We start from the raw sequence: 21,377 nt of genomic DNA on the forward strand, positions 1-21,377 counted from the left end.
TTTAAAATCAAATTATAGAATGTCAAGAATTTGAAAGAGAAAAGTAAAATACTTACCTTAAATCCAAAATTTAATCATGAAGGAAGTTCATAGAATAATTAACAATCATTATGCTCAATCCCAAATCTTCTACTCAATTGGTTAGAGTCTCGTGCTGATAACGTATTATGAAATAATAAAAGAAGAAGAGTATTGCAGAGAAAAGTAGAGAGGGGAAATTCTTATTGATATAGGATGAATTACAATGGAATAAAACCCTCTATTTATAGGGAGAAATTGACTTAGCCACCAAGCAATAAACCCTAAAATCTCTCTAAATATAGACATTCACCTTAAATATAATTCTATTTATAACAAATATAAATTAATTTCAGCAAAAAACAATATAAATTAAACAATCTCAGAAACTTTAACAATTTTTGTCATATTCGCACTAAATTTGTTGTTGTACTCTCAAAAATAAAATTCCAAGAAAAAGTTAAAGTAGAAAACAGAAAATACCCAGAAAAAAAAAAGAAAAAGTAAATTATACTTAAAGACATTTTAGTTCCAATTTTATTGGAGAACCCATTTTACAGTTAGTTTGTTTGCTTCTTTTTTTTTGGGGAAAATTGGCTAGTTGAAAAATGGCAAGCTCTGTGGAGAAAAATGAAGTTGTTTCCATTGAACTTCCAGCTCCTCCTGGTTGGAAGAAGAAGGTAGTTCTCTCTTTTATTCAGTTCTTAAAGCTTCTTGAAAAGTTCATTTTTTTTGGGTTTCATGTAAAGTTTGATTCTTTAGCTTTGGTATGTGCAAAATTTGCTACAATGGGTTTTGTGGGTATTGTTTAATTTTGCTTATATTTGTGATTCTGTGGTTGAATTTTTGGTTTTAATGAGTAAGAGTTATTTAGGGGATAGGGTTTTGTTCAGGCTTTATGTTAGCTTATGTTTAGCCTCTAGTTTCTTGGAAAAGTTCTGATTTTTATTGAATTCATGTAAAGTTTGATTCTTTAGCTTTGGTATGTGCAAAATTTGCTACAATGGGTTTTATGGGTATTGTTTGATTTTGCTTATATTTGTGATTCTGAGGTTGAATTTTTGGTTTTAATGAGTAAGAGTTATTTAGGGGATAGGGTTTTGTTCAGGCTTTATGTTAGCTTATGTTTAGCCTCTAGTTTCTTGAAAAAGTTCTGATTTTTATTGAATTCATGTAAAGTTTGATTCTTTAGCTTTGGTATGTGCAAAATTTGCTACAATGGGTTTTATGGGTATTGTTCGATTTTGCTTATATTTGTGATTCTGAGGTTGAATTTTTGGTTTTAATGAGTAAGAGTTATTTAGGGGATAGGGTTTTGTTCAGGCTTTATGTTAGCTTATGTTTAGCCTCTAGTTTCTTGAAAAAGTTCTGATTTTTATTGAATTCATGTAAAGTTTGATTCTTTAGCTTTGGTATGTGCAAAATTTGCTACAATGGGTTTTGTGGGTATTGTTTAATTTTGCTTATATTTGTGATTCTGAGGTTGAATTTTTGGTTATAATGAGTAAGAGTTATTTAGGAGATAGGGTTTCGTTCAGGCTTTATGTTAGCTTATGTTCAGCCTCTAGTTTCTTGAAAAAGTTCCAATTTTTATTGAATTCATGTAAAGTTTGATTCTTTAGCTTTGGTATGTACAAATGTGCTACAATGGGTTTTGTGGATATTGTTTGATATTGCTTATTTTTGTGGTTCTGAGGTTGAATTTTTGGTTTTAATGAGTAAGAGTTATTTAGGAGATAGGGTTTTGTTCAGTCTTTATGTTAGCTTATGTTCAGCCTTTAGTTTCTTTGAAAAAGTTCCAATTTTTATTGAATTCATGTAAAGTTTGATTCTTTAGCTTTGATATGTGCAAATTTGCTACAATGGGTTTTGTGGGTATTGTTTAATTTTGCTTATATTTGTGCCTTTCAGGTTGAATTTTTTTGTTTTGATGAGTAAGAGTCATTTAGGAGATAGGGTTTTGCTCAGGCTTTATATTCGATTAGCTCATGTTCAGCCTCTGTTTTCTTGAAAAAAGTTCCAATTTTTATTGATTTCATGTAAAGTTCGACTATTTAGTTTGGTACTTGCAATTTCTTTTAAAATGGGTTTTGTGCGTATTGTTTAATTTTGTGTGGTTATGTTATGTGATTCAGATGTTAAATTCTTGTTTTGGAAGAGTAAGGGTATATGGTTTTCCCCAGGCTTCCTATTAGTACATGTTCAACTCTCTATGTTTGCTTGAGAAGTTCCCCATTTTAGCGATTTCATGTAAAGTTCGTTTCTTTAGCTCTCGTATTTGCAATTATGTAATTTTCTGGTTCTGGGGTTGAATTTTTGGTTTTGAAGAGTTAGAGTAGTTCAGGAGATAGTGTTTCTGAGGCTTTAGGAGGAAGTTTAGTCTTGTTTTTGTAGATTTTCTGCAAGAAATGTCAATCAGTATTAATAGTATGAATCTGGGTGTTCTTTGATGTTGAGGTTTTCCAGCTTCTATAAGTTAGATTTACGCAATTGAAGCTGGAGTTCGAGGCATTTCTTCTTGTTCTTAACTTCATATTCTTTTGTAGTGCGCAGAAGTACTTCGTTCTGCGTTTTGGTTTGTTTTATCATAAGTAAAGCTTCATATAGTCGAGCCCAACCTGTTTGGGGCTGTGGCTTAGTTGTTGTTGTTGTATAAGTAAAGCTTCATGCGTTCGTGCTATAGAGGAGAGAATCAGGTAATCCCATTTAGCAGTACTGCAATTATGTCCAATGGATACAGAAAAGCAGTTTTTTTTATCAGGATGAGCTGGTTGTGCAGTAACAGCGAAATTAAATGCACTTGAGTTTTTTTGTTGCGTATTAGAGGACTTTAAAACTTCGGAAAATATTGTTTCCTCTTTTCCTACTCATAGTAATCTTTCTTGCATCCCTATGGTTTTCCCCATTTATTGCAGGACATGCTTTTTGTTTCTCTTAAACCGCCTTAAACCAATGTTAATTAGCTTGGAAATATTTTAAGCTCTAAAAGGATAAAAAGTTGAAAACTGCAGGTTTACGGTTAAGTAAGATTGGCTTGGATGCATTTTTGCCAATTTTTTGAAAACCTTAGAAGGGAGGAGGAAAGATGAGAGGAAACCGGGCATAGGATTAGCAATACAAAAAATGGGAATTTAGACTAAGTTTCAAATATAAGCCTTATCCATCATGAAGGTACTGATTTTGAACCACTATGTTGCTAGAATAAAATATTATGTAGCAAAAACCTGAAAACAACAACAACATACTCAGTGTAGTCCCACAAGTGGGGTATGGAGCAAAAACCTGAAAAGCATTTCAAAATTTTTGATTGGTGCAAAAGTAAGAAATGATGAGGTTGAAAAGTGCTTTTCATCTGCATGTAATTATAGAGCGTATAGGTGCCTGGACTTGGTTCCTTTAGATCTGAGACATGTTAACAAGACCTTGATCGAAAATATTTCTCTCTCGATCAGAAGGATAGTTAGGTGCCTAGTAGGTTATAATGATTTAAGTTTCTAAAGACTCTCTTGCTCAACTGGCTTTTGATGTTGAGAGGAGAAGTATGTTATGTAAAATAGAAAACCTTTTTATTGGAGCTAGAAAACTGTGATTCAGGTATGCAAAAGACCTCTTTGTTTTTGAGATTCTTTACAAAAATAGCTGGCCGGATTCACTGTTTATTTTCCCTAGTCGGTATATATGGATTACACACTTATTTTTAATGGTTATACACATACTTTACATGGATTATTACATATACTTTACATTCGCCAGCTATTTTTAGTTTAAGTGGTTGGGCGGACGGCTATTTAGGTTAATTCTATTTTTTTTTTCATGATCTTCATGTTAATTCATAATGATAGAATATGGTACACTTTGATAAGAAAAGAAAGAAAATCAATCACCATCAAAATACAATCAAGCTATACTCTATTTATAAGATCCTAGAATATTCTAGAATATATACGAGATTCTAACATGAACAATCTGTTATGTAATCCTAGGGCGAGTTTGTTTCCTTTCTAGTAAATTCATCTATACTACAAAATAAGAATTTAAAACAGGCGATCATGTCTTTCAGCTGTGTGCTAAAGATGACTTGTTTGATGTCCCAATTTAAATGCAGAATCTGTCATATCTTCACCGGGAGGGAGAATCCATAGGATTCTATTCGGGGAAACAGATGAATTTATACAATTGAAACTCTACAGAATCTCATTTGATTAAGAGGAGAAACTTCATAGGAAGCCCTTTAGCTCTGATATTGATTTTCTACTGAAATTGCCATTGGATGTGGCTGTGCAGCTTACAAACTGTGTGCTAACTTATATCTTCATGCATACTAGTTAAGCAGTAGATTTGTGTATTTGTTGCATTATCTTTATATATAGTGGGGGTTGTGTTTCGGAAAGACTCCTAAATTACTTAAAACTCCGTTGAGCCCTCTTTTATTTCCTTTTCCATCTATCAATCTTTCGTTGCCCACAGGACTTTGGTCTAGTGGTGAGAGCGCAGAGCGTGATCTGTGGGTTAGCCGCATGTCACGGATTCAAACCCTGCCGCAGAACAAAATTAAGTGGAGAAGGGTAGAGGGATAGATCCATTATCTACTGAGTTCCGTACTGTGGACAACTGACTCTTTCTGTTCCTTTGCAGTTTCTGCCTAAAACAGGAGGTACTCCAAAGAAGAATGAAATTGTATTTACTGCACCAACAGGGGAGGAGATCAGCACAAAAAAACAGCTGGAACAGTACCTGAAGTCGCATCCCAGTGGTCCACCAGTAGCAGAGTTTGATTGGGGAACTGGTGATACTCCAAGAAGATCCTCAAGGATTAGTGAAAAAGCAAAGGCAGCTCCATCTCCGGCAGAAAGTGAGCCTGCTAAGAAACGAGGCAGAAAGTCCTCAGCTTCAAAGAAGGATTCCAATGAAGTCCCTGAAGAAACAGAAGCAGCAAAGGACGACGACATGGAAGAAGCTGAAGAACATGAGAAGGATACTGCAGCAGTGGAAGCTGAGAAGGATGTTGAACAAAAACAAGACGAGAACCAAGATGAGACTCAAGATGGAGAGAGCGAAATAGAGAAGAAAGAGGAAGCTGAAGCTACTGAGAAGGATGTATCAAAGAAAGATGAAACCGAATCTTCTGAGAATGATGGAAAGAAAGACGAAAGCCAAAATGCTGATGGCAAAGTAGAAGATGCTCCTTCTGAAGAAACTCAGGTTGAGAAAGATGTCGAGATAGCTGATAACGTTGGACATTCCAAAGATGTTGAAGAGGCCCCTGGTGATAAAGCAGCTGATGATCTTGAAGCTACTAAAATGAATGAGGAGGAAAAGGATGTACAGGTTGAAGAAAAAGTAGCAAACATGCCTACTGAAACAGTGACATCAGATTCTATCGCTGCTGAGGAAAAGAAGCATCAAGCGGAAGGAGAACAGAACGATGAGCAGAAAAATAGTGCTGCAACGACGAGCACTGAAGATCAACATAATCTGATGAACAGTGAAATAAGTAAGGTGGAGGGTGAAGTAACTGAGAATGGCAGCAACACTAATGAGGCCAAGCCTTGAACAGCAGTTGAGTAGCTTCGTGCCACTTCTCTGTTCTCTCTCTGTCTAACCTTTTGCTCTTTTTGCTTCTTTTCGATGACTGTATTGTCGCGAATTATAGATACTCTAATTGTTCACAAGACGTCTGTATGCAAAATCTTAGATTTAGGACCTAAATATTGCTCTGGTAGGATTTATCGCCTGCAGAGATATTTCTACCATTACTAATCTATGTCATCGATTAGACCTTCAGCAGAAACACTAATTGTGCTGAGGTAATTTGTAGTTGTCAAGATCGGCATAGATCGTTGTATGAAACTCAGTGATATAAGCTTATATAAAGACTTTGTGTTATCTCGACTAATGAGGGAGTTGGCTAATGCGAGTTGCTGCAGTTTGTTGTGGAAGTGATTATGTTCTTACCTTTCATTAATACATCAATCAATCAGCTATCTCAATCAAAAACTAGTTTTGATGATTGCTCAGTTGGTCTTTGTCCAAGGTTGTATAATTTTTCTTAGCTCAATCTAAGGATTAATCCTGTTGTTGGCTTGATGCAAATTGACAAGTTTATTATGCTGCAATGCTGAAATTTCAATAGCTTGTTCCCTTTTCAAAAGCAATAAAATATCCAGATTAGGGTAGCTCGGTGCATCAAGCTCTTGCTATGCGCGGGTCCGGGGAAGGGTGGGACCACAAGGGTCTATTATACGCAACCTTATCCTACATTTTTGCAAGAGGTTGTTTCCACAGCTCGAACCCATGATCACCTGGTCACATGGCAGCAACTTTACCAGTTATCCCAAGGCTCCCCTTCAAATTGTGCGCTGGCAGAAGCAAAAGAAAAAAGAAAGCTGATAACAATAGTCTAGTCATTTTGCTCAGAGATTAAGCTACAACTGGAACTCAAATACATTGTATATTTTTCATTTGACAGAGGGTAAAAAACAATGAAAAAGATTATTTCTTTGTGGATACATAAACAGTAAAAGTAATGTCAATGGTGAAAACATGTTGGCATGGACCAAATTTTCTCAATTCTCATATAGTAATAGGCATCAGATACAAGAGGGAAATGCTAATTCCTTTTGCTTCAAAGCCCTTTTAGCTCTTCAACCAATCCTGTTAATGTTGTCCATTTCTCAAATGCACTTGCTGATGCCAAAAAAGCTGTCTTTGTTCCTTCAATGTCATTCTTAGTAACTGCATAACACATAATAAACAAGAAAAATGGTTAACTTTCATTGCCAAAAGTACATATCTCTTGATCTTATGGCACCCGAGGGCGTGGCCTAATGGTCAATAAAATGGGTGAAAATCATGGGAGACCAAGGTTTAAACTCTAACAATAATAACAACAACAACAACAGACCCAATGTAATCCCACAAGTGGTGTTTGGGGAGGATAGTATGTACACAGACCTTACCCCTACCTTCAAGAAGAGAGGTTGTTTCCGAAAGACCCTCGGCTTAGGAAAGATAAAAGGAAAGGCAACAGCAAACACACCAATTAGAAAACCAAGGTTTAATTTCCAACCGAGACAAGAAAACGCCACATAATTTCTCCCATTTGCCTAAGCCATAGTGTCAGAGTTACCTAGTACTTGTGCTGGTGAAAGATAACAGGTATCTAGTGAATAGTCGAGGTGCGAGCAAACTAGTCCGGACACTACCATTAGCAAGAAAAAGAAGAAGAAAAAGTCTTGATCTTATGATTACTGGTTTCTCAAGGGAAACATTACCTGATGAAACTAGAGAAGATAGCGAAGAATTGAAGGAATCAATCTCTGTTTTCTCCTCATCGCTACCACTAAACTGTAAAAACTCGAATAAAACAATAGTCAGTGCACATGAACATCATTTGCAAAATAGACAATGTGAGAAATATGTGCATGAAATAGAAAGATCAACTAAAAAAACCTTGTTGAATGCTGAATTAACTTTCTGAACCCAATCTGCATCAATGCTTTGGCCAAGAACTGAACTTGCAGCTGATAAATCATTCTTCTCTATTGCTTGACCTACTATACTGAGCTTGTATACCAAATCTTGCAAGTATCCTTCACCATTGTACATTGTATATAATAAGTGAGAGTTAACAAATCTACACTTCAAAATCTTCTTAACATTACTGCAAGATTTCATTAATTAACAAATTAAGCAATGTTTCAGGGTGGAATCAGCCACTGATGCTTCAGGATAGGCTACCTACATCATACCCCTTGGGGTACGGCCGTACCCAGACGACCCTGCGTGAATGCGAGATACTTTGTGCACCGGGCTACCCTTTTTCTAACGGATTAAGCTAGTTTCAATTACATGCAGATAAGATTATTAGGCCATTTTTCCTGGTTAGAAAAGTACCATGTATTCGGGAACAGGGGCAGATGTAGCTCACCAACTACGAGTTCATCTGAACCCATAACTTTCAAGACGTAGTAGAGATATATACGTAAAAACTTACTAAAATCCCAATAAATATGAAATCCGAACCCATAACTTTAACAATACAATGAGTTTATTGCTAAAAATCTTAAAAGTTGAACCAATTACAGTTAAATCCTGGATCCGCTTCCGAATCAGGTGTACATCAAAATTCAAGTCTAACTGCTACAAGGACTTAAATTCTATACCTTTGTAGCTGTCACACTTCATTATCTACCTAAGATGATTCAGGTAACTGACTACTCAAACTATTTGGCATCCATACTTAGGAACTTTCTGGTGTTTGCACTTTTTTCTGATAAAATAAACTTGATTGCGATCCATAAATAAAAAGATGAAACTAGATAACTAGGTTGATTTCTCATTATGATACTATACTTAACGCTTAAGACAATGTAAGCTAGTAAAAGGACAGCTCGGTACACTAAGCTCCCGTTATGTGCGGGGTCCGGGTAAGGGTTGGACCACAAGGGTCTATCGTACGCAACCTTACCTTACAATTCTGCAAGAAGCTGTTTCCACAGTTCGAACCCGTGAACTCCTAGTCACATGGAAGTAACTTTACCGGTTACGCCAAGGGTCCCCTTCGTACAATGCAGACTAGTCAATTAACAATATAGTTTCCTTTTCGAAATTCGGTAATCAAATGTTCAACTAAAATACAAAGTTAAATATGGTAATATGTCAAATATTTAACTAATACACTGGATTTTTTGTTGCTTTTCTCATTCTGCAAACAACATTTTAAACAAAAACCAGTCAAACCTTTATTTTACCAACTTACTGATATGAAAACAAAGAACCTTATATTATCAACTGCAGTACAATGGTGAAACTTGGGAAATGACAGAACCTAATATTCACTTTAATTGGGTAACTTTTGAATTCTCTATATCTCAATGTCCAACCTGTACTTTTATAGTCATATTGTACAACTCCAAGAATTAGCCCCCTAAACAAAACTTACCCAGCGAGGGGAACTTTGGAGTAACGGTAAAGTTGTCTCCGTGTGACCTATCGGTCACGAGTTCGAGCCACAGAAGTAACCACTAATACTTGCATTATGTTAGGCTGTCACACCCTTTGGAATGCGGCCCTTTTCCGGATACTGCGTGAATGCGGGATGCATTGTGCACCAGTGGCGGAGTCAGAATTTTCGTTAAGGAGTGTCAAAATATATAAAAGTAAACGTACCAAAAAATTAAGGGGAGTCAATACATAGTATATATACATATAATTTATTTTTTTTACCTACCTACACATTATATTTTTTCCGCGAAGGGGTGTCATTTGATACCCCTTCCTATAAGGTGGCTCCGCTACTGTTGTGCACTGGACTACCTTTGAAACAAAATTTAACCACCGAAGGGGAGCCTTGGAGCAACAGTAAAATTATCTCCGTGTGATCTATAGGTCATAGGTTCGAGCCGTGGAAGCAGCCACTAATGTTTGCATTAGGTTAGGCTATCTACATCATATCCCTTAGGATATGGCCCTTCCCCGGACCTGCATAAACGCGGAATGCCTTATACACCGGGCTACCTTTTAAACAAACCAAATAAGGGGTGCTTCAGTAAATGTATCACATAACAACTATTCAAACTATACTTAATTTTACTAAGGAAATTTTCAAGAAACAAGAAAAGATATTTTTTTACCTTTCTCCTTAGTAGAGGAATTGATAATGCCTTGTCTTTCAAGCCTCTTTTTTCTATCCTTTTTCACTTTTTCCATCAGCTCATCATCCTCATCAGCTTCTAAAATTGCAGCATTGGCATTAAAATTGCCATTACCAGCTAAAGATAGCAATAAACTCGATGCAATGCTAATTGACAAGCTTCTTTTGCTAATAATTAAAGGATTAAAACTAGGTACATTATTTTCTGCTTTGCACACAATTAATTGTCTCTTAACACTGATTTTTTGGACTATTAAATTGGACAAAGAAGATGATTGAAGAGAAGGAAGAAAAGATTTAGGATTTGAGAGGCACACAGTTGCCATTTTTTTTTTCTTTTGTTTTTTTTCCTTTCTTTTTCTTTTTCCTCTTAAATTTCTCTGTTTTTTCAGTTAGTATATGGTGGCAGTGTAACAAGTTGGAGTATAGAGGATAAGATTACAAGATTTCCCTCATATCAGAACCATTCTCAAGTCATTAAAATATGAAGGGTATTTCAGTCATTTTATGACCAAACAAACAAAAAACTGAAAGAAGCAAATAAAATTAAGAGAATATCCTATCTTCCACTGTTCCCACATGACCAGTTAATATTTAACTTCTTTAGTAAGGAAAAACACTTGGGCTCGAATCCCAGCAACCATATATTTTTGGTCGACGATTTATCGAAAACAGTCTTTTTATCCTCACAAAGTAGAGGTAAGGTTTGCTCACACAAACTCCACTTGTAGAATTAATTAAGGCTGCAAGGTAAAATTGCGGCAATAAACAAATTGAGTGTACGTTTTAAGAAAAAAATGAAATTGGATTAACTTAATCTTTTTATCTTAATTTCATTTGATCAATTAAAAACTACGTACAACCAAAACTTGTTAAAGAGACGTCTAAGTGGCTACATACCACTGCATGCATGAAACGCGGGTCCGTTTTTAAGATTTATGCACTGACATTGTAAAAATTATTGAATGTTGGGTTTGGGTCGCGGATCGTCCATATAGACTGATTCGACCTGTTTTTAAAGGAGATATGATTAAGGAAAGTTACCTAGGGAAGATTTAACTCCTAAAATAAAATTACCGCACGTTAAGAAGTAAGTGGGAGCGTGAGGATCAACATGGGTCAGTTGAGTGTGTAATCACATGCATAAATTGACTGAAGTATATATTGATGAGTTAAACTTGTAATATTGTCTCTAATAACAGACATGACATCGAAAAGTATCATTGCTGACGTGAACAATGGTGACAAACTGAATGGTGAAAATTACGACATCTGGAGTCGTAAGATGTGGTATGTACTCGAAGAGAAAGATGCTCTTGAAAGTATTAACCATGCTATGAGTCACCCAGAGGAGGGTAACACTACCCAACACATGAGGGATCTGAAAACTTACAATATTTGGAAAAAGAAAGATTCCACTGCACGTGGAATTATTGTAAGTTCAGTTGCTGATGATCTCATCCACGAGTGTGAGCAATATCCTACTGCTCAAGCCATGTGGGCACATTTAAGAGAGGCATATGGGGGTATAACTGTGTCTTGCCTTCGACAGCTGACACGTACAAAAAGTGCCATGATCACAGTGTCAAGAAACATCTAAGAGTGATATCAAATATGATTGCTCAACTCAAAAGTGTTGGCCATGTTCTCTCTGACGAGCAGCAGGTTCAGGCAGTGATTCGGTCTCTTCCCAATAATTGGGAACATCTGAAGGTTAACTTAACCCACAATGATAGCATCAAAACTTTTGCTGATGTTGCCCATCATGTGGAGCTTGAAGACGAGCGGCTTGGTGCTGCTAAAGCTGTACCTAATGCCTTTGTGGCAGAATCAAGTGGTACAAAGATATCAAGCTTCAAGCGCAAGAAAAACTTGAAAAATGATGGAAAGGGTAAGGAGACCGGAGAAGGATCCTCCAAGAAAAGAAACAAGCCAAATTCGAAGAAAGGAAAACGGCTCTACATGAAGAAAGACAAGAACAAGATGAAGTGCTACAATTGCCAAGTCCTAGGACATTTTGCTCGTGAATGCACTGAGCCAAAAAAAGCAGCATTTCAAAACGCACCTCTAAGTGCTCTATATGTTTTTAGCACTGTTTTACTAACTGAATCTTATCCTCTGTGAATTACAGACTCAGGGGACACCGACCATGTGAGCCGCAATAAAGAAGCGTTTATAGAGTTTTGTCGAGTTCCACCTAGATCAAAACATCTGTATGTTGGAAATAATGCAAAGCTTGAAGTCAAAGGGATAGACACTTGCAGAATGGACATGCGTGGTGGCCGATATTTGATGTTGCATGACGTCCTATATGTTCCAGAGATTCGGCGAAACTTAGTCTCTGTGTCTGTTCTTCTAGATTTAGATTTCAATTTGAACTTTAGTCGCAATGGTCCTAGAATTACTAAGACAATATTTTTTTATGGTTTTGGACATTGTTATGATGGTTTTATTGTGTTAGATTATAATCCTTCTATGTATAACTATTATGTTGATTGTTGTGTTATGGCATGCTATTCTAATAACAATAATGTTGATGTTATTACATGGCATGCAAGATTAGGTCACATAGGGCAGGATCGAATGGATAGATTAGCTAAGGAAGGACATCTAGGTTCTTTCTCTAAAATTGAAATGCCAACTTGTGAAAATTGTCTTGCCGGAAAGATTATACGTAAATCATTTGGAAAGGCTAAGAGAGTTGATTTTCCATTGCAATTAATCCATTCTGATATCTGGGATCCAATGAATGTGAGGGCTAGGTCTGGTGCTTTATATTTCCTTACGTTAATTGATGATTTCATACACTTTTGTTATGTCTATTTGATTTCTCATAAATCTGAAACACTAGAATGCTTTAAGAAATATTTGAATGAAGTTGAGAATCAATTAGACAAAAGGGTTAAGACCTTAAGATCCGATAGATGGCGTGAATATCTATCAAAAGAATTTGAAGAATTGTGTAATGAAAAGGGCATCACCAGACAGTTAACTATTCTGTACACAACTCAATAAAATGGTGTAGCAAAAAGGAGGAATAGAACACTATTGAATATGATAAGGTCCATGATGGCGCAAACAAATTTACCTATCTCCTTTTGGGGAGATGCGTTATTGACTGCAACTTACATATTGAACAAAGTGCCTTCTAAATCAGTTTTTTACTCCTTATGAGCTATGGACTGGTCATAAACCAAACTTAAAGGATTTACAACCTTGGGGTTGTGCTGCATAAGTAAAAAATGAAGTGTTACTGAGATTGAATCACGAGGTATCACATTTCTGGAAAATAATTTTTCAAAGAAGGGCGAGGTAAAGAATGGAGAGCCTCTTTATGAATGTTGAACTCAGACAGTCAGCAAATGTCTTCTGACACAGTTGATAATCAAATTGATCAAGATCTTATTCTTGATCCGAGTGGGAGTGTGAACTCTCAATCACAAAATCCTTCTAACGAACCTGAATTTCAACTACGAAAGAGTCCCGGGAAAAATATACCCAAACGAACTTATGAAATAAAATATTATGTTTTCTTGGTATCTCCCACAAAAATGGGTGAGCCAAAGTCAGTGACGAGGCTTTATGATGAGTGGATGAAAGCAATGAAAGAAGAACTAAAGTCCATAAAAACCAACAAAGTCTAGGATCTAGCTGACCTTCTGCCTGGGCATAGAGCAATTGGGAACAAATGGGTTTTCAAAGTTAAACGCAAAGCGGATAGGTCAATAGAAAGATACAAAGCACAATTGGTGGCAAAAGGCTTTACCCAAGAAGCTGGAATAGATTATGAAGAAACATTTTCACCAGTTGTGAAGTTTACCTCAATTCGCTTACTTTTAGCTATTGTTGCACGTTTGGATATAGAATTACATCAAATGGACGTGAAGACAGCTTTTCTCAGTGGAGAACTAAACGAAGAAATTACATAGAACAACCTGTAGGCTTCATCGTTAAAGGCCAAGAAAAGAAGGTTTGTAAATTGAAAAGATCTATTTACGGTTTGAAACAATCTTCAAAGTAATGGTATTTTAGATTTCATAAGGAGGTGATCTCGTATGATTTCACCATGATCAGTGAAGACCATTGCATTTATGTGAAGAAGTCCAATGGGATGTTTGTAATTCTTTCTCTTTATGTGGACGATATTTTATTAGCCAGAAACAATTTGGAGTATTTGAAAACTATCAAGTCATGGCTTTCAAAGTCATTTGACATAAAAGATATGGGTGAGGTATATTATATCCTTGGAGTTAAGATTCAAGGAGACCGTTCCAAAAAGTTATTGAATCTATCTCAAGAAACTTATATAATGAAAATTTTGGAGCATTTTCGCATGAATAGTTGCAAATCCATAGATACTCCTATAGTGAGAGGTGAAACTTTAAGCCTTGAAATGTGTCCCAAGACTAAAAATGAAAAGGAAAATATGTCTCGAGTTCCTATGCAAAGCATGATAGCTGATCCTTTTACAAAGGCGATATCTAGAGACATGTTTGAGAAACATGTTATGGCTCTAGGTTTGCGAAGGATATGGACATATTTATGTATTGCAAAATGACTTTAGTATTATAATATGCTCATTAATATTTAACTCTTGAATTTATGCTTATACCTCGTATGCATGTGATGAATGTTTTGTTGATAAAGTGTGTCAAACAAGTCGCGAGATTTGCTCTCTCATACGAGCAATCGCCTCTTATGTTAAGAATGAAGAGATGAGACCTTATAGAACCTTGGATAATGCGAGGTTATATTTACTTGTAAATGTCGGTCTTGACAATTAATCAGACTTTCGAATTTCACTATTCGATTATGACTTGTTTTGTAAGCCAGATGCGAGTTTCTCTAAGAAGATGGTTTGAGGATTATTAAAATGAGAAACTCGGGTTAGACATTTGGAGGTGTCTAGACCAAAATCTGTACGGTGTTGAATGATTAAAAGAATAAGGCACACACGCCAATATAAGGTGAGAACACCGTAACATGTGTTTCATACCACATGTGCTATCGACCATGTGATAATGGAAGAATGAATCCCTACTTCTTCATTGTGTGAGATCCCAAAGAAGTTATATCAACTTTTATTAGAATATCCTTTGACATTTTACTGTCTCTTGAAGTGTCAATCAGTGTTGCTACTTTAGCATGTCACTAATAGTCATGAGTGATTCAGCAATGCACTGCATGTCTAGGAAAGCAGTTGATTTGGAATGAAAAGATTCGAGTATAAAGGGAAGACGACTAAAATTTAATAATTTAACCTGTATTCATAGGTCGATCATTACACTTACCATGAGGGTATTGGATGTAATTGTGGATACAAAGTTAAACACAAACTCAACCTCTTTTTGAGGATGAGGGATCAGATGATTAGCTACTAGAGTAGTCAACAATGTCTGGGGTATTGCGAGTAATAATAAGATCATCATAGTAGTAGTGAATCCTTTTCGCATGTAATTGGATTTCTACGTAGAGCTATTAAACAACCTTAAAGGGTATAAGAATAATGTAGCTCTTGATGCTCGCAGGTCGCACGATCTATTTACCAGTATGAATTACGTGTGTTTTTTTTTTACATAGCACTGGTTTGGGTCTAGCCCATCATGTGCAAAGTGGGAGATATTGGATATTGGGTTTGGGTAGCGGGTCGCCCATATGGACTGACCCGACCTGTTTTTGAAGGAGATATGATTAAGGGAAGTTACCTAGGGAAGGTTTAACTCCTAAAATAAAACTACCACACGTAGAGAAGTAAGTGGGAGCGTGAGGATCAACGTGGATCAGTTTCTCGGTATTTTTTTTTTCTCCGACAACTTCCCTTCTCTATATAATTGACGCTTCCCTTCTTCAGAAACAAACACTTTGAGAAATCCTCTCTACAAAGATAGAAACACATTACAAGCAAAGAAGAAGGTATTTAGTTCGTGAACAAAAATTTCGTTTTCAAGAGAGACAAAATTGGATTGGGGCAATTGATTGGAACAAATTCAGCAAAAATCTTCCGCTGTTGTTAATATGTACACAAATTCGATGTCCCCGTTACTCGTTTTTTTAATCATCAAAATATTTACATAATCATGATATTTTAAAACCAACTGCATAGATAAACTTTTATTCTAAGCATGAGTTAGCATACCCTATTAGCAAGATTATTTAAAAAGAGCTCAAATGTATATACTAGATACATTTGGTAATTATTCAAATTATTGTATGGACGTCTTCTAGATTGTATTGCGGCATATCTTCGTTGGCAAGATTATTAAAAAATGGTAACTTTCTCTATTTCTTTCAAAACTAATCCGAAGTAACTTAATTAACAAACTTATCTATCGTCTAAACAAGACATCTAATTTTGCTTGAAAAGATCGAGTAACAAACTGGAGTAATTATTTTCACTAAAAAAAGTTTTGTTTTGTTTTGTTTTGTTTTTGTTTTTGTTTTGGTCTTTTTTTTGTGAGTTTTTTTTTTTTTTTTTTTGGAATATCTTTAGTATTAGGTGAACCGTCAAGGATTATTGTGAGAGAATTTAATTTTGTGTTTTCTGTCAAAAAAGATGAAATAAAATGAAACATGCTTGAAACTAAAAAGGGACAGAAAATTTGTACAAGAAAACTATTTATTTTTTTTGGGAAATAAAAGTGTCACCAAATGACCCAAACAGTATATTTCACAACTTACCAACTTGACTTCCACGAATTCACATTAAATTTCACATTTACATGTCAACATAGAAAGGTGCATAAAGTATTTTATATTTATCCAAGATTCGGGAAAGGGCCGCACCCTAATAGGTATGATACAGATAGTCTATTATAATGCAAGTATTAGCGGCTGCTTCCGCAGCTCGAACTCGTGACCTATAGGTCACACGGAAATAAATTTTTACCATTGCTCCAAGGCTCCGTCACAATCTTAGCCACGTGTCATGCATAAAATAGCTGACTTTGGTCTTTCAAAAATCAAATGATACATGAAATAGACAACAACAACAACAACAACAACAACGACCCAGTATAATCCCACAAGTGGGGTCTGGGGAGGGTAATATGTACGCAGACCTTACCCCTACCCCGAAGGGTAGAGAGGCTGTTTCCAGGAGACCCTCGGCTCAAAAAAGCAATAGGAGATGATATATTAGTACCATAGAAATGCGTAATAAAAATAACAACAATAACAACAACAATATATAAGAGATACGAAATATGGAATACAGGATACAAAATACGAAATACGAAATAGATGGCTGGTATAGTACAACTAGAAGGGAAAGCCCTGCATCAATAGACGACCAATGACATTCCTAGTCTAACTCCTAACTGGATAGTCTCCCTCTATTGCGCTGTAGAAATAGCAACTGCTTTGTTCAATATTTCAATGGCACAAAATACTTATGTAGTAGGTGATGCTTTGGGTTGGACTGTACCTCCTGGCGGAGCCGCCGCTTATTCCACCTGGGCTGCCGGCCGGAAAATCTTCTCAGTCGGCGACACTCTTGGTAATGCTCAAAATAGTAATAGTGTCACATAAAACGATTTTTTTTTGTTATTGAAAAATGATTTAAAATATTCTTCAGCTATACGAAATATTTTAATTTTATCACTAATTATACTTTGGATCTATTCATACTTTAATGTTAGTAAACTGTCTCGTACTTTGCCCGTGATCCTAATAATAGGTCGTTTGACCAAGCTATAAAAATCAATTTATCTTGAAAAATGTTTTTTCTCAAAAGTTTTTTTTTTTTTCAGTTTGTGTTTGGCTAATTAATTTGAAAAGCACTTCTGAGTAGAAATTAATGTTTTTGACAAAGCTTTTAAAAATTGGTTCTAAGTGTATTTTTCTTAAAAGTATTTTTCAGAAAAATGCTTTTGGAGATAAACTATTTTTTTCTACTTCTCCAAAACTGTTTCTGTTTTTCTTCAAAAACACTTTTTTTTTCCTTTCAAAGGCTTGGCCAAACACCTTAATTTTAGAAAAAAAGGAACTTTTAACAACCAAAAAAAAAGTATTTTTGCCTCAAAAGAAACTTGGCCAAGCAGGCTATAATACTCAATAGACAAAAGCAAATAAATAAATTTGTGTAGTTTCCCGATATATTTGGACATGTAGAATTCGTTCATCCCATGCTAGAACTCCATTAAGCTCAAGGAAAAATATGAAATAATTTGCTTACAACAAGAGTATGAATGACCTTGAGGTATAACAAAGGATAAAATTAACACATATCGCTTTAAAAAAAGTGAATTTGGACAATTTTTTTTATACTAATAATTGTATTATTGACATAATTCTTATTTTTGAACAGTTTTTAACTATGCGACTGGAGCACACAATGTTGCTGAAGTATCTAAGGCTGATTTTGATTCATGTAACGCCGCAAGTCCAATTTCCATATCAATGAATGGACCAACAAACATTATATTAAACTCTGTTGGAACACATTATTACATTTGTACATTTGCAGGGCATTGTGACCTAGGCATGAAATTGGTTATAAGTGTCTCTGCTACCGCCACCTCTCTTGCTCCTCGGCTTGTACCTGTGACTTCCACTACTCCACCAACAACCGCCCCAATATCTGCTCCGGCCACGCCCACACACACTATTCCACCACGAGCCACACCTACTACTCCACCAATAGCTACACCGATATCTGTTCCTGTCACGTTCACCACTCCACCACGAGCCGCGCCTACTACTTCATCAATAGCCACTCCAGTATCTGCTCCTATCACCCGCAGTACTCCCACTCCACCACAAGCCGCGCCTACTACTTCATCAATAGCCACCCCAGTATCTGCTCCTACCACCCGCAGTATTCCACCACGAGCCACACCTACTACTCCACCAATAGCTACACCGATATCTGTTCCTGCCACGTTCACCACTCCACCACGAGCCGCGCCTACTACTTCATCAGTAGCCACCCCAGTATCTGCTCCTGTCACCCCCAGTACTCCACCAAGAGCCATATCCACTACTCCACCAACATCTACCCCAGTATTTGCTCCGACCAATCCTACTACTCCACCAAGAGCCAAGCCAATATCTGCTCCTCCCAACCCCACTACCCCACCGATAGCCACCCCGAAATCTGCTCCTACCAGGCCCACAAGTTCACCAAGAACTAAGCGTACTACTCCACCAAGAGCCACACCAGTATCTCCTCCTGTCAACCCCACTACTCCACCAACATCCACCCCTGTATCTACTCCGGCCACCCCTACTAAGCCACCAAGAACCACCCCAATATCTGCTCCTGTCACCCCAGCTACTCCACCAAGAACCAAGCGTACTATTCCACCAACAAACACTCCAATATCCGCTCCTGTCGCACCAACTATTTCACCAAGAAGCACGTCTGCTACTCTACCAAGAGCTGTACCAGTATCTGCTCCTGTCAGCCCCACTACTCCACCAAAATCCACCCCTGTATCTACTCCGTCCAGCCCTACTAAACCATCAAGAGCCAACCCAATATCTGCTCCTGCCACCCCAGCTACTCCACCAAGAGCCAAGCGCACTATTCCACCAACAACCACTCCAGTATCTGCTCCTGCAAACCCTATTATTCCACCAACAGCTACCCCAGTATCCGCTACTGTCACCCCCACTACTCCACCAAGAGCTGCACCAGTATCTGCTCCGACCACCCCTACTAAGCCACCAAGAGCCACCCCAATATCTGCTCCTGCCACCCCAGCTACTCCACCAAGACCCAAGCGTACTATTCCTCCAACAACCACTCCAGTATCTGCTCCTGCCAACCCTACTACTGCAACAACAACCACCCCAATATCTGCTCCTTCACCAGTGGCAACTCTAGCACCTGGACCTACACCATCTAGGAGCCCTTCTGCCCCAACACCTTTATCCATTATTAACCCACCGTCTCCCGCCGCGATTCCATCGACGCCATTGGCCGATTCTCCAGTTACGCCTCTGCCTTCCCCTAGTGTCATTCCACCATCTGGTATCCCCTCTGCCCCTACACCTCCATCTTCTGCCATGCCATCTATGCCATCGATCGAGTCTCCGGTTATACCACCGCCTCCACCAAGTGCTGCTGCACCATCTTTGGCTCTTGCAACATTGCCAGTCACTTTCTTGGCCATTGCTTTAGCTAACTTGTTGAAGTAGATAATAGTATTACAATGTTATTGTATATGATTCTTTTTTTTCTCTATTTTTTTTATCTTAGATTTTCTATATAGTTTGAGACTTTTTTGTACCAATAAAGCTGAATTTTCGGGATTTCAGCTGGAAATTCATGTGTTATTATGATTATAATAAAATTCCAATTTTTAATTGCCAGCATCTTAGTTATTGTCAACTGGACTTAAGATGAAGGAAAACGATGGGAAATAATACATTCATCCACGTCGTGATACAACCATTATTCATGCAAAAATAGTTGCTTAATTTCGTTTTATATATATGGAAAATTGCCAGCAGAAAGAAATAATGTTGTTACATGAAAACAGAATTGGAAAAGTAAAGCACAGAAGGAGCAGCTGTTCTTTTATCCTTCATAATTACTTTTCATACTTCATACAAAATGGTGTGACAAATTTAGGGAAAAAAAATTCTATATAAGAAGAATTCATCCGTTCTTTTAGTACTCCTTATGTCTCATTTTATGTGATACTTTACTTTTGTAATATTTTTTTATTTAATCTCAGAATTCTAATTTACTTTTAGTGCCAAGACTTGTTGAAATCTCACTCGATATAACATTCATCTTATTATAAGGAGAGAGAAAATAAAAGGATATTTCAACCCTCACCACTACTCATTTAAAAGGATAATTTTTGTATTCTTATACTATGTTTGTCTTACATGTTAAAAATCTTTTTAAAATTTTTAAACTCCGTACTCAATCAAATATCCTCACATAATATAAAATGGAAGGAGAAATTATTATGACTCACAGTATGCGGGAGAAATGCTCAGATCATATTGTCAAGATCAATCACAATTTCTTGTGACTAAAGTTGTTTGTAATTGTCATATCATCATTCGTAGCAAAAGTTAGACTTTAAAGTATGAATTTATATTTATTTAGTACGTTGATGTTCTCTAGGTGTTGGAAGGCATTAGCTTTGATTACATTGGTATAAATAAGATAAATACAAGATTAAGGTCTTAGTCTTAGTCTCTCAGTTATGTATATAGATTACGTAGGAAATGATCATATCATAATGTCAAAATCAAAATCTCAGTTTCTTGTGATCAAAGTTGTTTGTGATTGAGATATCATTGTTCAAGGCAAAATAACAATCCCTTAAAGTACAAATTTATAATTAACTGCAGGTTGATTGATGTTTACTATGCTAATAGTCAATTTCAGCAAAGTCCAATTATAGAAGAAATGATCATATCATAATGTGAAAGATCAATCACAATTTCTGGTGATGAAAGTTAATTAATTTGTAAATTATGAGCATTTTAATTATGTTTAGACGACGACATTAACGTATGAATTATATTTAACTTTTACGTTGATTCTGTATATGTGTGTTGGGGTGGGGTGGGGGTGGGGTTAGGTGGGGGACACTATCAAAGATGATGACAAATTTTTATTTTTTGGATTATCCAATAAATTACGATGTCATTTTCTTGTAAAATCTATGAGTTGATAAAATAAATAATCACTATGCAGAAAAAAAGATTATAATAACTCTTCCAGACAAGCTTGAGTGGA

At 36.5% G+C, this 21,377-nt stretch overlaps 3 protein-coding genes across 3 annotated transcripts; 1 reads left to right on the forward strand and 2 right to left on the reverse strand.

Annotated features, from left to right (window-relative positions):
* The first annotated feature begins 546 nt into the window (after nt 1–546).
* LOC107771897 (uncharacterized) lies at nt 547–5,914 on the forward strand. The gene is made up of 2 exons (XM_075220132.1): nt 547–698; nt 4,654–5,914. The coding sequence occupies exons 1-2, from the start codon at nt 627–629 to the stop codon at nt 5,569–5,571; spliced, it is 990 nt and encodes a 329-aa protein (XP_075076233.1). The 5' UTR covers nt 547–626; the 3' UTR covers nt 5,572–5,914.
* Nucleotides 5,915–6,408: 494 nt separating this feature from the next.
* LOC107771896 (thylakoid lumenal 16.5 kDa protein, chloroplastic-like) lies at nt 6,409–10,108 on the reverse strand. The gene is made up of 4 exons (XM_016591359.2): nt 9,654–10,108; nt 7,471–7,610; nt 7,293–7,365; nt 6,409–6,753 (listed from the first exon to the last, which is right to left on the reverse strand). Exons 1-4 carry the CDS (start codon nt 9,997–9,999, stop codon nt 6,644–6,646), a joined length of 669 nt encoding a protein of 222 aa, XP_016446845.1. The 5' UTR covers nt 10,000–10,108; the 3' UTR covers nt 6,409–6,643.
* Nucleotides 10,109–17,996: 7,888 nt separating this feature from the next.
* Nucleotides 17,997–19,922, reverse strand: LOC142162618 (uncharacterized). Its single transcript, XM_075218870.1, has one exon. It carries the CDS (start codon nt 19,786–19,788, stop codon nt 18,118–18,120), a length of 1,671 nt encoding a protein of 556 aa, XP_075074971.1. The 5' UTR covers nt 19,789–19,922; the 3' UTR covers nt 17,997–18,117.
* Between the last annotated feature and the right edge of the window lie 1,455 nt (nt 19,923–21,377).

The sequence above is a fragment of the Nicotiana tabacum genome, chromosome 8, assembly GCF_000715075.1.
Source record: "Nicotiana tabacum cultivar K326 chromosome 8, ASM71507v2, whole genome shotgun sequence".
Classification (NCBI taxonomy): domain Eukaryota; kingdom Viridiplantae; phylum Streptophyta; class Magnoliopsida; order Solanales; family Solanaceae; genus Nicotiana; species Nicotiana tabacum.